The sequence below is a fragment of the Hyposmocoma kahamanoa genome, unplaced genomic scaffold, assembly GCF_003589595.1.
Source record: "Hyposmocoma kahamanoa isolate Upper Pololo Valley unplaced genomic scaffold, ASM358959v1 66, whole genome shotgun sequence".
Lineage (NCBI taxonomy): Eukaryota > Metazoa > Arthropoda > Insecta > Lepidoptera > Cosmopterigidae > Hyposmocoma > Hyposmocoma kahamanoa.
In genome coordinates this window covers 11,022,238-11,038,269 of record NW_020653854.1, presented here as the reverse complement: position 1 = coordinate 11,038,269, position 16,032 = coordinate 11,022,238, and the positions used below count along the sequence as shown (strand labels likewise).

The 16,032-nt window shown below is 35.9% G+C and overlaps 3 protein-coding genes across 10 annotated transcripts in view; 1 reads left to right on the top strand and 2 right to left on the bottom strand.

Moving 5' to 3' along the window:
• Positions 1 to 440: 440 nt before the first annotated feature.
• Positions 441 to 1,998, bottom strand: LOC113231624. The gene is made up of 2 exons (XM_026466042.1): positions 1,830 to 1,998; positions 441 to 1,741 (listed from the first exon to the last, which is right to left on the bottom strand). Exons 1-2 carry the CDS (start codon positions 1,960 to 1,962, stop codon positions 471 to 473), a joined length of 1,404 nt encoding a protein of 467 aa, XP_026321827.1. The 5' UTR covers positions 1,963 to 1,998; the 3' UTR covers positions 441 to 470.
• A 62-nt stretch (positions 1,999 to 2,060) lies between these two features.
• LOC113231622 lies at positions 2,061 to 9,884 on the top strand. Of its 6 annotated transcripts, XM_026466037.1 has the most exons (9): positions 2,061 to 2,225; positions 2,387 to 2,545; positions 2,958 to 3,054; positions 3,685 to 3,814; positions 6,745 to 6,829; positions 6,982 to 7,153; positions 7,239 to 7,433; positions 7,510 to 7,687; positions 8,375 to 9,884. In XM_026466037.1, the coding sequence occupies exons 1-9, from the start codon at positions 2,118 to 2,120 to the stop codon at positions 9,792 to 9,794; spliced, it is 2,544 nt and encodes an 847-aa protein (XP_026321822.1). In that variant the 5' UTR covers positions 2,061 to 2,117; the 3' UTR covers positions 9,795 to 9,884. The 6 variants fall into 6 exon arrangements, with proteins under 6 accessions (XP_026321822.1, XP_026321819.1, XP_026321817.1 ...); XM_026466034.1 differs by having other exon boundaries at positions 7,239 to 7,427; positions 7,510 to 9,884; XM_026466032.1 differs by having other exon boundaries at positions 7,510 to 9,884.
• A 3-nt stretch (positions 9,885 to 9,887) lies between these two features.
• LOC113231623 (cell wall protein PRY3-like) overlaps positions 9,888 to 16,032 on the bottom strand; it is a 39,184-nt gene continuing 33,039 nt past the window's right edge. Inside the window, exons 3-9 of one of the 3 annotated variants that reach the window (XM_026466039.1) lie at positions 13,188 to 13,284; positions 12,336 to 12,468; positions 11,993 to 12,086; positions 11,434 to 11,602; positions 10,831 to 11,358; positions 10,430 to 10,726; positions 9,888 to 10,227 (exon numbers count right to left, since the gene is read on the bottom strand). In XM_026466039.1, coding sequence (XP_026321824.1) covers positions 9,890 to 10,227; positions 10,430 to 10,726; positions 10,831 to 11,358; positions 11,434 to 11,602; positions 11,993 to 12,086; positions 12,336 to 12,468; positions 13,188 to 13,284 — 1,656 coding nt within the window. In that variant the 3' untranslated portion in view covers positions 9,888 to 9,889. Of the gene's footprint in view, positions 10,228 to 10,307; positions 10,727 to 10,830; positions 11,359 to 11,433; positions 11,603 to 11,992; positions 12,087 to 12,335; positions 12,469 to 13,187; positions 13,285 to 16,032 lie in introns of all 3 variants that reach the window. The other 2 variants (XM_026466040.1, XM_026466041.1) reach the window with 2 other exon arrangements.

The following is a 16,032-nucleotide window of genomic DNA, read 5'->3' as shown; positions in this document are numbered from 1 at the left end:
CTTCTTCTTCTTCTTCTTCTTCTTCTTCTTCTTCTTCTTCTTCTTCTTCTTCTTCTTCTTCTTCTTCTTCTTCTTCTTCTTCTTCTTCTTCTTCTTCTTCTTCTTCTTCTTCTTCTTCTTCTTCTTCTTCTTCTTCTTCTTCTTCTTCGAAAAAATTTACAGCGCTGAACTCAACAGCAATAAATGAAAAAACAAATGTGGAACAATGGTTCACCTGTCTCTAGTCGAGGCATTCAGTTCACTTTCAATTCTCTCGTGCTAGGTAGACAAAGGACCACAGCCGCCGTGCTTTGAATAATTCATTACAAATTTATTTGTGTCATAAATATGTACACTTCTTCAGACTTATATTAAAATTGTAGTATGAAAGATTTGAAATAATAAGTAGCGAATTTGGATACGCCTATGCAAAATCAAGAAGGAAAGTATGAATTTTCAAACATGCTTTTATTTTCACAAAATTGGTATATTTAAAAAAAGGAAAATGTAAAAAAGAAAACAATTATAATTAAATAGAAAGAAGGTATGGACTGAACTGATGAAGACTTACAATAACAATCTTTTACAACAGCTTCCGGATAATACATTTTTAGATCTTGTACAATTTCATTAAGGAATTTATTTTTATTGACATCATATACGCCGTCACATAATTCATTAGGTCTATGTTGTACTTTGTCGGTATAGTCCACTTTTAAAACAATGTCTCGACAGCTTCCTTTTATAGGAGGTCTAGTGTCTTTCTTAATACTATATTCTAAATAATCGTCTTCCTTACTATTGTCATCGTAGTAGTAATAGTCAACTTTACGGCGTTTTGTAGAACGATGTTTCGGTTCCCTTGTGAACCCATAATCTTCTAATTGAGTTGTAAAATAATAGGCAACAGGATTGGCAGTCTGCATAGGATATTGAAAAGGCATGTAGAATGGGAACGCGGTATATGACACTCGCGTAGAGCATCCTGTCGAAGTGCAAGGAAGTCTGGTGCATTTACCGCAGCTGTCGCCTAGAGTACTAGAAGGCATGGTCGCGCATGCTGACGTATGACTGCATGTCGTTAAGGGGCATGGTGTTGTTGTCTGAGAACAAGCGGAGTCACATGACGATTCCACTCCATGAGTACAACGAGTACACTTATGCGTAGAAGAACCAGCGTGCTGAGGTTCACATGTTGCAGAGTTTTTACTGTCACAAGAACATCGTCTGTTATTTGTCAACTGGTGTTCATCTGTGTTTTGATACAGACTTCTAAGACCAATCACTTTTGGTAAAGATTTTCTTCCTTTAATTTTCTGTACAAAAAGTTTCTGCCTAACGTCGTTTTCCTTGATTTGTTCTGCATTCGATAGATTTTTCTTCTCTATATACGTCGATATTGCAATAGTACTGCGCTCCTTTGTTTCAGTATAGTCTGGTTTAAGCTGATTATCCACATTGTTTCTCTGCTTCACATACTGATCAGTTTCTTTAATTTTATTCATGTTGGACAAAAATTCTATAACCGGCCATTTTTGTTTAATTTCTAAAGTTGGAGTGGGTACGTTACTTTTGGAGACAGTGCGATCTGATAGGTAGCGTCCATCTTTCTCGTAAATGTGTTGTTTGATAGACAGTAATTCATCCGACAGCATTTTGTCAAATACGTGATATTTTAAATTTGGACTTTTTGTTTGGGTAAGATTGTGTAATATATGAAAAAGTTGATGAGAAGAGTTAGATCCATTGTTAAGTCCAACACCTGTAACGTAAAATAATAATTTAATCAACATTATCCCTTCTTTGTTTGGAGCAAATTTTTTTCGAAAGCATGATATGAAATTACGTACCCCCCACATTGAAAGATTTTTCATTTCCTGTCAGACTTTTCTCATTCTGGTTAATTTCTCTTTTAACTGAAAAGCTATTTATGTGGGAAACTTGAAAAATCGTAAATACTAAAATGTAAAACACAAAAAACATAACCAACGGATACTTTGATGTCCATTTTACCTGTCACCCAGCCCATAAGAAGTGAGAGCAGTTGGTTACAGACCGCAATCTACTGGGTCATGGCGTTCCTGTAATTGATTTTATATAACTATGTCACATTAAATATATTTCATAGATGATTTATTATGTTAAAAGTGAAATTGGTTGTATTATTCGTTTTGATCCTTGTTCCAATTTTAACTGACGCGAGTTATTGTGAAATATGTGTAAACCACACTCTTTGCCAATATCCTGTAAGTTTTTGTTGTGGTTTGTTTCCGAGGCTTATTGCAGACATAATACCACATTGCAATTTAAAATAGTTGCGTGGAGTTTGAAGAAAATAATAAAATAAATAAAATTCCATGGCTATTCTAGTTACGGTAGCGGAGTTGAAAATGACCCATAAACTTAGATTTCAGGACCGAGCAAAACATGCATCGAGTACGACGTTGCTGCCCTCCTTACAAGAGGCGATATTTCCGATATTGTGCACAGAATAAACGACCGGCGGAATTTCATCGCATTGGGCCTGTCGAATCGGCTACCACAAGCGGCGAACATGCGGAAAATTGTAAGAATCCTTTCTTTTGGATATTTTAATACGTATTGAAAACAATTTTCACACTATTCTCACTCTAATACCGGCACGCAAACTTATAGATGTGACTCCATTTGATTATATTTTTTTGGAGAATGGATTGAGATTTTACTGACTATTGTAATCTGTCAAAACGGCCATCATAGCGTACCGGTACTATAGTATATAATGTAACAGGAGTAAGTAGTGTTTACACAGACTACCTCACATTGTTCCAATCCAATAAATAACCACACGCATTACGGAGTCAAGTGGTAATCTGACTTGAACGTAGGCATTTTTAAAGTCACATATGTATGCGCTGAACCATAATTAATTTTATTTATTGATTTTTAATTGCATCATTAGTAAAAAAACATTTATGTGTCTATACCTTGGATTTTAGAATTGGTCTAAAGAACTAGCCACAATAGCCCAACGATGGGTTGACCAGTGCGATCCTTCGATCAACCCAGACAAATGGGATAGCTGTCGAGATTTGGGTAAGTTTAGATGATTTTGAAAAATGTACTATTATTATAGTATAGTATAGTACAGTACAGAACAGTACAATACAGTCAAGTACAGTACAATATAATCTAGTATAGTATAGTATAGTAATCTGTTCAAAGTAAAAAAATAAATATGTAATGGTAAGGGGTTGCAAAACCAATCCCAAAAATATACAGCGCACGCATTTTTTGCAACTATTGCCTACACGCTTAGACACATTGTGAAGTTTTTTATGATACCAAGTGACGGGGCCAACAAATCATGCGCCTGGTGGTAAGCGACACGCCCATCCATAACAGTTGCAATGGTACTCAGAGCTTTAAATCGCAAATATCTGAGGGACACTACCACTGCACCAGTCACCCTAAGACATACGTTGACAAGTCTCATGTCCTTCACTGCCACTGCACCAGTCACCCTAAGACATACGTTGACAAGTCTCATGTCCTTGTAATTTCACCAGCACCCGTACCCTTCAAAACCGCAAGGCAGTAATGCTCACATTCCTGCTTGGTGGCAGAAATAGGCAGTACTTCCCTGGACGAACTCTTTCACAAGTAGCTCTACTGCTATAAATGAAGTTCTTTTATGAGTAACCTTTTTTAATGAACATTTTATAGCGGACGTTGCAGTAGGTCAAAATGTTGCCACAATTATCGGTCCAGCTCCAGGCCTCAGCGTCAAGAGCTTTATTGACATGTGGCTCATGCAGAAGCTGGACTACACCGGCAGTGTTTCTTACTATAACCAGTAAGTACCCAAGACTGTATTTTCCCGCGATGTCGTGATAAGCAATTAGGGATAAATCCGGGAAAATGTAGACTTGCAGCTTTACCACAAACCCGACTGCCGAACAAAGGGATCCTCCGATTTTGGAGAGGCAGTTTTTATTATTTAAGTCAACATTAAATTGAAAATAAAACGACTTGAGAACCGTTTGGTTAATCCGCTAAGTTAACTCATTCACAGGAAGTATTTTAAGTAAATTACATTGTAACAAAGTACTAGTAATTGCTCTGTTTTTGGCATATATCGTACGGTAGTCACAATAGCAATTAGTAGTCATAAGTATTTTTTCAATTATTGAAATAAATGTAATGTTTTTAATACTACTCAATAGAAGTTGTTTCAGGTAAGAGGTACGTTTTTGCATGAATGAATTGTAAAGATATAACCTTCAACATTTTTCTAGCAAACTAGCAGATTAGCCACTTGTCGGGAAGTCATCATCGTCGCCCATCATCATTAGAAACGCCCGTTTCTTCCTTCTCTCAGTAATAGGCCAAAGGAAACTTCCGTAGAGAGCCCATTCCACGGTATGCAAGTTCAAGAAAGGAACGAACGTGATGCTCACGTTGTCTTCATATGCCAGACATCACTAGTGCAGGAATGGGCTCTACTTCGTTGGCGGGACTGGCGATGGGGGAAACGTGACAGTGAAAAGCACACACAACCAACGTGTCACTATATAAATTTCAATTGACTTACTTAGAACTTAAACAACATAAGCAATGAATGAGTGTTTAATTGAAGTGAGGAGATATTGGAAATGTTAGATAGGAGTAGGTAATTGAACAGTGATGTGGCAGAATTGTTCGTACACCAAAGAAACAAGACAAAGCAAGCCGCGGTAGAGGGATTTGACCACAGTAGCAGTACATTTGAAGACAAGCAAGGGCCGCATAGCTTCGATAGAATGTGACCTAAGCAACGCGTTCAGTCAAATATCAAACATAGAAATAGAAACGTCAGTCGACACTGGTGCAGTATGCATTAGATGTGCTGCATCTGATTGATATGCTGCTATTCATTTATTTTAATTTACAGTTATGGAACAGGTTTACAAGTTAATACTTTGTTCAGAAAATAACGAATGAATATTATTTTTCATCTACTCAATTTATATTGGAAACTACATTAATAAAGTTGCTTGACGGAATAAATTAATCATCACATATAAATAATTTTGTAAATGTCAAATTGTCAAAGAAATATTTGTACGCTTATTTAATTAGTACAAATCATACAACAAAATGAAAAAAAAAAATTAGTCATAAATCATAATTTAAATATATTATGACATTGCACAGTTTGACATTTAATAAGAGTATTTACTCTTATTAAAAATATATAATGTTATTTTATTGATACCAAAATAATAATTTTATTAATAAACATTTTATTATACTAAAGGATAGGTTTTATCTTGGCTGTTAATTTAGACAAGAGAAAGCAAAGTCGGACACACAAATTTCAAGCTGATCTTAATATTACCGGCTCACATTTTTTAAAATTACTTTTAGCCAGCTGTGTGAACGTCTTTACAGTACCAGCCTACTTTTTCGTAAATAATTTGGTATCATACGGAGTCGTTCAATAGCCGATGCTGATGTTGATAAAACATACAATTTAGCGCTTGGTAAGATGCGCATGATTTCATCGGTGTATTCTGTAACATTTTCTGAGGTATTTGATAGTAGGTATATGAACCTGTGATACTCTGGTCACGAAACTTTGTCGTTATGGTATGGCGGGCCATGAACTAGACCTTTTAAAATCGTATTTGGGTGATAGGCCCCAGAGGATCGATGTCAATGATACAAGGTGATCAGGGTGGGGGAAAGCGTGGACGTACCTTAAGGTTCCACTCAAGGTTCATTTTTGTTCTTAGCTTATATTAGTGCTTTCCTTGACCTCGTAAAAGGTATTCAAAGTTGAGACACATCAAAGTACCTATGATGGTGTAAATAATGGTCTTACAAGATCAGTACATTCGTTTACAGCTATAATGCTACTTAAGGAGAAAAAACATTGTATAAAAGTTCAATTACCTAATTGTTAGACTATAATTGAAGTTGTTGAGTGACGGTGGGGTCTGCAAATAAATAAATTGTGGACACGGCCCAAATGTGCAGTGTACGCGATCAAAAAATCAGATATGGAAACGGCAACATCTTATTTTAGCTATTTCCACATTTGAATCACACGTCATGTCACTGTCCAAAGCAATTAGGAGAAAAATACAGTTTATATACTGAATGAGTAGCCCACAGTGTATCTGATAGACAATTTTCAAGATGTTAATAGTTTTAATGATATTATTAGACATTTATGAAAATGTTTTGGAGAATAGTAAATAAAAAAAATGATAACATTGATATTAAGAAACAAAAAAAGGGTTTATTTTTGTCGCGACGCGCGAAACCGCTCGACTTTAACCAAGCGTTATGCAAATTTGGATTCCATATTTGTATAACACAAATTTGTACCTTAATAATGGGAAAATAGAGATGAAATGAATATGCTACAGGCGAAAACCATGACGCGTCGCGACGCTTCAACTCTGCGCCAGTGTGAGTTGAGCCAAAATTCATTCAATGGGCAATGTACCGGCTTCTATATAAAATATCACCAAGGATATTGTTCTAGTACAATCGTTGACATTCAAAATTTGTCACATATCTAATAAATTTAAAGATGTCGAGAAAATTTTTTTTTACAAAAATTGTACAAAATTCTAAATGTTCCATCTAGTTCTACCAGGTTGTTTCTACCTACTTTATTCTTAAAAAAATATTATAAATGAGAAAATGTATATGAATGCGACTCACGAATGAGTAGGCACTCATTCGTGAGTCGCATTCATGTACAATTTGCCTATAAAATAAAGATATTTTCAGGTCCAGGGATGCAAAATCTGGTTACCTTACTCAATTAATTTGGGCTGCAACGGACTCCGTCGGATGCGGGAGGGCGAAGTTTTACGTAAATAGCTTATTAAATCCATCAAACTCGTTCTTAGTACAAATATAGTCTTCATCATATTCGTTTAAATCTTCAAAATGTTGGGTTAGATACCTACTGAACTTCGCTTAATATATTTTTATTATCAGCGACAAAAACACAATAATTTTCAGATAGAAGACAAAAACATTGTAGTCGAGAGACTCATATGTAATTTTGCGCCAAGAGGAAACCTTCAAGGTAAACCTGTCTATGCCGTAGGTTTTGCGGCAACACAATGTCCAGAAAGTCTTTTTCCAGACTATACAATGAAAGGTCTTTGTACTGTACGCAAACAAACAACAGGTAAGATTCCACATATAACATTTAAATAAATCCATGATAGCTATATATTCCAAAAGTATAATTTAGCAATTGTCTGTCGTTACAGGCAATTTCAAACATAGAAGTTCTACCGCAACTAGCTTCTTAAGAGTGATTAACTTATCCAATGAGTCAGTAAAACAAGAAATAGATCCACTCAAAAATAACATGAAGCAAGTAAAATTGCATGGACCCAGTGATCAAAGAAACCAGAAAATTAGACATGTACTTATGAACAATGTGAACAATTCACATGGTAAATGTATGTCAGGTATTTTTATTTTATGGTAAAAGCTATTTTTGACAGTAGCAAAATGAAAATGATAGTATATTTTCAGCTGACAAGCCACTTTTCCCTCCACGCCGTATTCCGTGGAATATTCAAACCAGTAGTCCAGGAAATACACCAGTTGAACAATATGAAACAGAAAAAGGACACTCTAAAGTTTACCATGGTTATGATAAAGACAATTTTATACCACGAATTACGCAAAGTAGCAATCAAGAGTTCCGAAGGTATGATTTCACAACGGAAGCATATGTAGCAACATACGCTACCAGCGATTTAAGGAGACATGGAATTCCGGATCCGTTAAATTCATGCTCCCGGCGACCGAACTGCAATGGTTGTGTTGACAACAGTTGCGGCAATAGCTGCCGTACTCCCGGCTGCAACAATGGTTGCATCTCTAACAGATGCACTAGAGGCCAAAGAAAGGAGTGTTGTCATGAAAATCAACCATGTGCACATGGAGGGGCGCAAATGATGTGTCGTCATGACTCATACCCCTATACTCCACTTCCCTGCCCTCCTATATGTCCACCAGCTTGTCCTCCGGCCCCTTATCCATGTTGCGAAACTACCTATTGCAATAGTCATACAACTTGCTGTCCTAAGATTGGTAGACGAGACCAAAGTGAGGGTAATATAGGTGAGACCAGAAAATCAGGCGAGCTGCATTACTATGACCTTTTGCCAAATCTAGCTGTTCGGAGTGGTGATGCAGAGATAGAAAGATCTTTGTTACCAAAAAAAAAATTGAATGTACTTTGGCCCAGTATAACCCAAAACGTACTAAGTACACTTAAAGCACATAAAAAAAAAGAATATCATGAAAGTAATGATGAGGTAAAAACTCAATTTGAGCACCCAAAATACATAAGTGATGGAGCCGATTTCTTATACGGTTCGTTTGATTACAGCGACAGAGTCAGACGAGAACCTGAAGATCATGTGACTTTCAAACCATTTTGGCAACTAGATGAGTACAGTAACTTGAAACCCTCACAATTAAAATCATTACATTACACAACGTTAAAGAAAAATAGAAAAAAATGGCCAGTGTCTGTCACCACTCAGACAGAATCAATTACTATTAAACTTGAAAATAGTGAAATAGAAGTAGATGACGACGAAGAAAACGAAGTAACAGAAAAATACTTATCTTTTGATGAATTAATGCACTTAAGAAAAATAAATGCAGGTGGATATGATGCACGACGAGATAAGAAAAAGCCAGATAAGAAAAAATCACAAAAGAAAAAGCCAGATAAACAAAAGCTAAAAGATAAAAATGCCAAGACTACAAAAAAAACCAAGACTACAAAAAAAGCCAAGCCTACAAAAAAAGCCAAGACTACAAAAAAAGACAAGACTACAAAAAAAGCCAAGACTACAAAAATAGCCAAGACCACAAAAAAAGCCAAAGTCACTACAGCTAAGGTAAAAACAACGACACCGCAGACAGACAAACTTAAAGTGGATGAGGATAAGGATAAAAAAAAAGAAACAGAAAATAAAAACGACAAAAAGGAGACAACAAAAGCAACTAAACTACAACCGACTGCAGCAAGTCTACCATTAAATTACACAACAAATACACCATTTCAGCGAAAAAAACATTGCACGCGACAACTTACATGTACTTGGACAGTAGCTACCGTTACTGCAAGTGATGGAAGTGTTGTGATAGGTGGCGGTGGTGCCGTTCATGGTTCTCGAACACCACCTGGATATGTGGAGGGATGTACGCGTACATCCACTTGTACCCGAGACTTCCAAAATAGAAATAAATACATGACACCAGAAAACGAAGAAACAAATAGAGGGGATGGGGGAGGTAACGATGATGGTGATGATAGCAATGACGAAGGAGATTACTGCGATCGACGTGCCCTTGATGTAAAATTACGAAATTTTGAAGGAGAGCCCGAACATAACCACGGAAGTCCTGAAACACACACCGTTCCAGCAACCACTCCACCATACCATAATCCTGGTACTACACCAATGTGTAAAACAGATAAACTTGGAAGTGGTCCTACGGATCACTGTGATTGTAATGAAGAAAATATTAGACCAAAAAGGCATCTTAGTAGTGATCAAATTAACATAAATAGTCACGGATGTCACGCTAATTGTGATATTCGCAATACAAATCAACAAGATCAGTTACTATCTTACGGTGAACTGTATTACTTAGTCCTAAGCAAAATTATGAAAACTTGGGGTGAAATTGAGAACTCTAAGCATTCTGAAAATTGTGAATGCAGTGGCAGTACAACCTTATCAGTTTGCTATCTTGGACTTGCGCTTATTATTATATTTAACGCGATGCAGTAGTTGAATTTTATTTTACTTGACCAACATTTTTATTATACTTATATACATTAATTAAATTAAAATTTGATCAATAAATGTACATCCATTATCACCCTTCAACAGATTTTTATTAACATAAAAATATAAGGAATAATGTGACATATACTAAAATAAAGTTTCTGTACAGCATTCCGAGAGCAGTGAAACCTCTCATTCAATTTCAATATCTTCAAATCTGAGGCCAACCTTCCTAGTAGGTCGCTGTACTTTACAATGTAATTTCGACAACTCATTTCCAAGCTTTTTTTAAGATTTCTAGGATTCGTGGGCATTGACCGAACTCTGTTTACGGCGTCAAGGCTTTTCCGTTTTTGCCTGTTGTCATCATCCAAGTTACCTGCAGCTCCTTTGCTGGCTTCGCGTTTTATATTATTTATGTTGATATTTTCAGTTCCTGAAAATGATAAACATTTTTTATACACCCGCTTTATCATGGTACATAATAATGTATTGGCTTTTAAAACTGTACTGAACTCCTTATGTAATTGGTTTAGACTTATTCTTTTCAATTTCTTGTAAAAACTTTTTGAGACTAGTACGTCCCTTTTTATACAGGTTTATATGATCAGGCGATAACGAAACAATTTTTGTCGTACTTTCAGCAATGGATTCAGATTCAAGTATGTCATCCAAAAAATCTTTGGTTGCTTTACTCCTCTTCAGGTCTTCAATTTCCAATACAACATCAGATATCGGTGGACTTTGAGCGTCATAATAAGACTCCGTCATTTCAGAACTGAATTCATCCTCCCTTACTTCTTCTTCCGGAAAAAAGTAGTGCCCCGTGAAATCAGAGTTGGGCCGTACTTCTGCCAACTCTGCCTGGATTTTAACAGGACTTACGTCAAGTATAGGATATGTACTTTTATAAACCTCGGTTGATCGAATTTTATCTAAAACATGCATCTGTATGTACTACGATAATGAAATTATACTGTATGCGCTACTCCGAAATCGAGCAACAACGACACGAAAGCTGTCTACGTATTATACGTACCTCCACTACGAAATATAACGGCTTCTACCAGGTCAACTAGCAAAGTTGAGTTTACATATTCACTATCAGGCATTTTCGTAGTCGTGGGATAAGTCTTTTTACTGTAAATCTTGCTAACTAAGGCAGCTACGCTAGCGTCGTAAGGATTATCGCTGTTCCCCAACGGAGAATATTTTGTTGTAAACAAAATTTCCTTAAACATCGGATCTGTACTCAGCTTTTTCTTTAACAATTCTACAAAATCGTCCACGGCCATAATATCTTTGCAAGAGGAAACTTTCTTGGTTGTTGTTATTGTAATTGACGAGCTTACGTATTCGTGGATATGAGAAAAGTAATCGAAAGGCGTATAATGGTCGTCCCCTGTCTGTAAGACTCTTGTACTAGCTTCAAGGAATTCTGATTCCATTGTGGTTTTCGATTTTGCTGATGTTGTTCTGTGCTTTTTTCTTCTCGTTCGACTTTGTGCATTTGTAAATGGCTCTGTAGTTTCCGGGAGTACTGTATGAGTCTTAAATTTTTTTGAACCTAAAAGCATTTAAGAACAGAAAATTATACGCTACTATTTCTTTATCTTTACTAGTTCTGACACTGTATACTAACTGCATAGCGATTTATAAATGGAATCACAGGTGGTATCAGAAGGGCACTGTTCACATGGTGCACCCTCAGTATATACTGAATGATTAAGCCTATTGCCGCCAGGAGCGAAGTTGCATACTAATCTATATATCATCCTTTTCACTGCGCCACTTGTGTCTGGCATTCGTTCCTATAAACATTACAATGTCCTTGATGTAATAATAGTTTAGGATACATTATATTATTGCAAACAACTGTGAAAGATTGGGACTACATTGAAGAGGATCCTATTAGGCGTTGGATGATGAGACTATCTCATGCACAAACGGTGACTATACGGGTCGCCGGATACATCGGGAAGAATGGGAACAGAACGCTTCTCGGGAGGAGTGACCACAGAGGCCCAAAGATATTACAGACAAAGTATTAAAGCGGAAACTAGCAGGATAAACATCTTGCTTGTTTTTGGGTACACTTAATTATAATGGTCTATTTCAAAGCTTCGCTTTCAGTAGTCGAAATTATATTTTTATTATATTTATAATTAGATTTGTTGCCTTAACAAACCGAAAATTATTACCCTGAATTTAACTCCTCCGCAACCAACTTGAAATGATTTCGCCCACATCAGCTGTGTAAAGTAATCGTAATGCGAGAACCCGCTCTCAGTAGATCTGAAAAAATCATACTGTCTTGTTAACTTTGTAAATATCTCGAACAAACACAGATGATTCAGGTGAGTTTTTTTTAACGAGATATTTAAAGAAAGTAAAATACAAACATACAGTGCACCGTCATGAAAGTAGCAGCTATAAAAAATTAATGCTTTCTTCAAAAACCGATAAAGAAAACATCCATAACATACTTCAAGATAATCTTTGTATCTAAACTCTATCTATATCGTCTTTATACATTTTACTCACGGTTTATAATGCGGTAGAATAGTAGAATTTACGTTTAACAATTCCATATACCACACGTCAACCAAAGATAGAGGCGCCAAACCAGGAGAATCGCCGTAAATAGTCGCGATGTTCTGACCGACGTATACGCCATCTACAATGACTTGTAATGTTTCAAGCTTGGCATTGTATGGTGCAAATGTAAATGTGTAACATCTTTCTCTGGATCGTTGAATTGAAATCAATGCATTACAGCAAAGTATACTATTTGCAGTAATAAGTACATATTGTATGCGATACGAGAATTTCATCCAAAGAAACAGCTCATTCGTATACACTTAAAACCATGAGCTGGATTTGTCTAAACCTTCAGTTTACATTTCTAAATATGACGTAAGACATAAAACTGCGCAGTCTAGTACCGAAAGTGTAGTCAAATTTGCAAGAATCCATTAATTAAAGACTTTTAATGAAATTTACAACAAAACAAATGAGAAATGAGAGCAGATAAGTAACTTCATATACAATAATGAAAGTCTTCAGAAATTTACCTTGACATTGATTAATTACATTTTATTTACGCAACACTTTTTAAAAGAAAAAACGTCATGCCTTCCTTGAGGATCAATTTTTCATATACGAGCTTTGGATGTGATATTGATACAAACCCTGTGGCGTGTGATCCTTTACAAAAAATTAAAGTCTACGGTTGTCGCACAAATCTTTTGATGCCGCAATAAAAATATTAAAAGAAAATAGGACGTTACTTTGCGGAAGTCCATGTTAACAAAAATGAAAGTAAATTAATTTGCTGCTCGGAGTAGCTACACTACCCTTTGTTTTTCTAGTGATGATTAAAATTGTATCGCTAACCTAAATCACGGCAAGTGTCTTTGATGTCCGGAACGCTGTGTTTAACACACTGGTTCGCCCAACGCTGTGCTGTTAGCTCCAATTCTTTGTTCCATTCCTGTACAAACATTTTTATTCTTTATCGACAATCTTATGGTCTTAGAGTTTTGGAATAATCCAAATAAATACAGTCATATACATGAGATACCTGACCCCCTAACATGCCCAAGCCGACCTTTTGGTTCTGAGAGCCATCTTACATATTGGACGAAGAAAAAATTAAAGCAATTTCAACTTTATCGTTTAAGCAATACAGTGGTGTGTTGCTTGAAGATGATCAACTTATTTTTAAAATCAATACTAAATTTCGTCACTTAGCAACCAAGTAAAGTGGTCGAGCGGCTTATTGTATGGACTGCCAGTCACAATATCCGTGGTTCCATTCGACGAGCACTATTTTGTTTTAACGTTATGTTTTTAACACCATTGTTTCGCTTTTTGATGTTAACGGTGACAAATTTCCTAAGGTGGGTGGGTAGATATTATTAATAAAGCGTCGGGTGGGTATGGATAGATTAACAAATCACGAAATCGCTCTGCAGTTTGCATACGATCGTATCTTCAGTGATTACGCATTGTTCCGCGTTTCGTTCCCATTTGTCTATTCAGTTTTAATTACTTTCAAAGTTTACTTCCTTGTTTTAATAATATGCCGCACTTAACGAAATTATTAATTTTTTTTAATAAAAATAACGCACACACAGAACATAGCCCCGCACTAGGGAAACCCTGTGTCGCTGGTGCCATGGACACACACATAGACAAACACAAATTACACCCAAACTCACGAGAGAAATAAATGTAGGCCATATAAATATTTCTCCCGGCCCGGGAATGGAACCTGAGACCTCTGCGTCGCAGTCCGGCATGGTAACCGTTCGGCCACAGAGGCAGTTGAAATTAGAAATTATTGTTTTATATGAACAAGACTTACACATTCTTACACCTATCCAAACGTTAAAAACAACAAAAACTATTATATAGTCGTAATCAAATATTACTTTACTTTTAGTGTGACTCGAACAATGCTTGTGTCAACTAGCAAAGCAATTCATAAACCACTAGGCCACGGCGGCTTTACTAAAGCTGGTTGAAATTTGCATTCTGTATTTCAGCAAGAACTATACGTTAAAGATCAAATTGGCTCTTAAAAACTTTCTTACAATGTCATTGACTAATGAGACGACCAGGGGAGTCATACCAAAATAAATTTTACGGCTCACAATTTAACAATTTTCTCCACATTTTGTGCTTTTGTGCCACCAAAAGGTCGACAAAGTCGGTTTGGAGGGTCAAGTACATTGTGTATATGACTGTATCTAAAGAAACTACTTCATCATCCGATGTCCAACTATAACCAGTCCAGTTTTAAAATCCATAAAAATATGTCCAATATCGGGGGAACAGTGTACAAGCGAATGTACAACGGTTAAACAGATCGGACCATTCTTCAGTTAATACTCGTACTCATAATAATAAAAAAAATTAACAAAAATGTGGACCCATTTTTTTACGCTGGCTGAAATGTCGAACCTTTTCGTTGCAATCATTAAACAGGATATCACCGGAGGAGTCGAGTTTTATTAATTTTAATACGCCTCGTGTAAATGTACTTTTCACCTCACTAACTCGGAAAGACTTTCTTTTTTATTGGAAATGGTTTTTGAAATGCGAACTTGACGATGGACTGTGGTACACACAGACCACATAATGGTGGTGCATCTAACTTTTTCTTTCGATGAAAAAGAGATAATGACACGTCCAACTACGCGATTTGTCGTACATTACATAGTTACGTAACATAAATCCGTTGTTATATTTTATTCTTATTATTGTTGTCATTAAATTGACAATGATAACTAATTGTGTTCATTTAATTACTTTAATTTGTCGAAGAACTAAAATAATTTCAATAATCACTTAATCACACAAAATAAAAGTACAAGCAAAAATAAAAACTGATGAGGTGTAAATTCAGAACGCATCCGAAGATAAGTACAAGTTCTACTCACAGAGTTATCTATGATAACACAAAATGATATCATGTTTTTACAAAGATCTAACATCTCGCGAACTAATATTCTTTCTGGTTCACCTCTGAGGTGTCTCATTGTAGTTGGCACAAACTAGGTTCACGATTGTTTTCAGAACGAACCAGTTTAGTTTCAGAATACAGTACCTAGATTCGTAAGTATAACTTTTGATCTTATAGAAATTCAACCTCGTCTCAAAGCAGAACTTTGATATACTTACCTAAATTTGAAAGTTTGTTAAAATATTTGTTACTCAATATTTAAATCATGATCCAGAATGCTCTTCGTCAGGAACACGAACATAGTCGCCGTCAAAAACTAGTTTGTTTAATATTCGCTGATTATGACGTCGTCGTAAAGAATTTGATAAATGACCGCCATTAAACATAAACAGCACATACACGGTAGAAAATTAGTTTAAAATTGTATAATGAAATATCCGTTTCAATTTATTTGTAAGTTTAACAATAAAGGTTTCAGTAAGGTCCGAGTTCGAACTAGGTTAATTGACCCAGCGAATAGGATTTGGTATTGGAGACTGGCAGGTTCATAACCGGCGGGCGTGGTGGAAATCTAATGTCAAAGGCCAAAACTAACTTTGGGGCACTTTCGAAATATAGTTAAAGTTATACAAAACACTATATAATGCTTTAAAAAAACACTAAATAACATTTGAAATAAAAAATGTACTTCTATAACTCTATTTTTTAAAAGCTTCGGAATTACATTACGGAAGTTACCGAATGCAAAATATAAGCCTATTTCATGCTAAT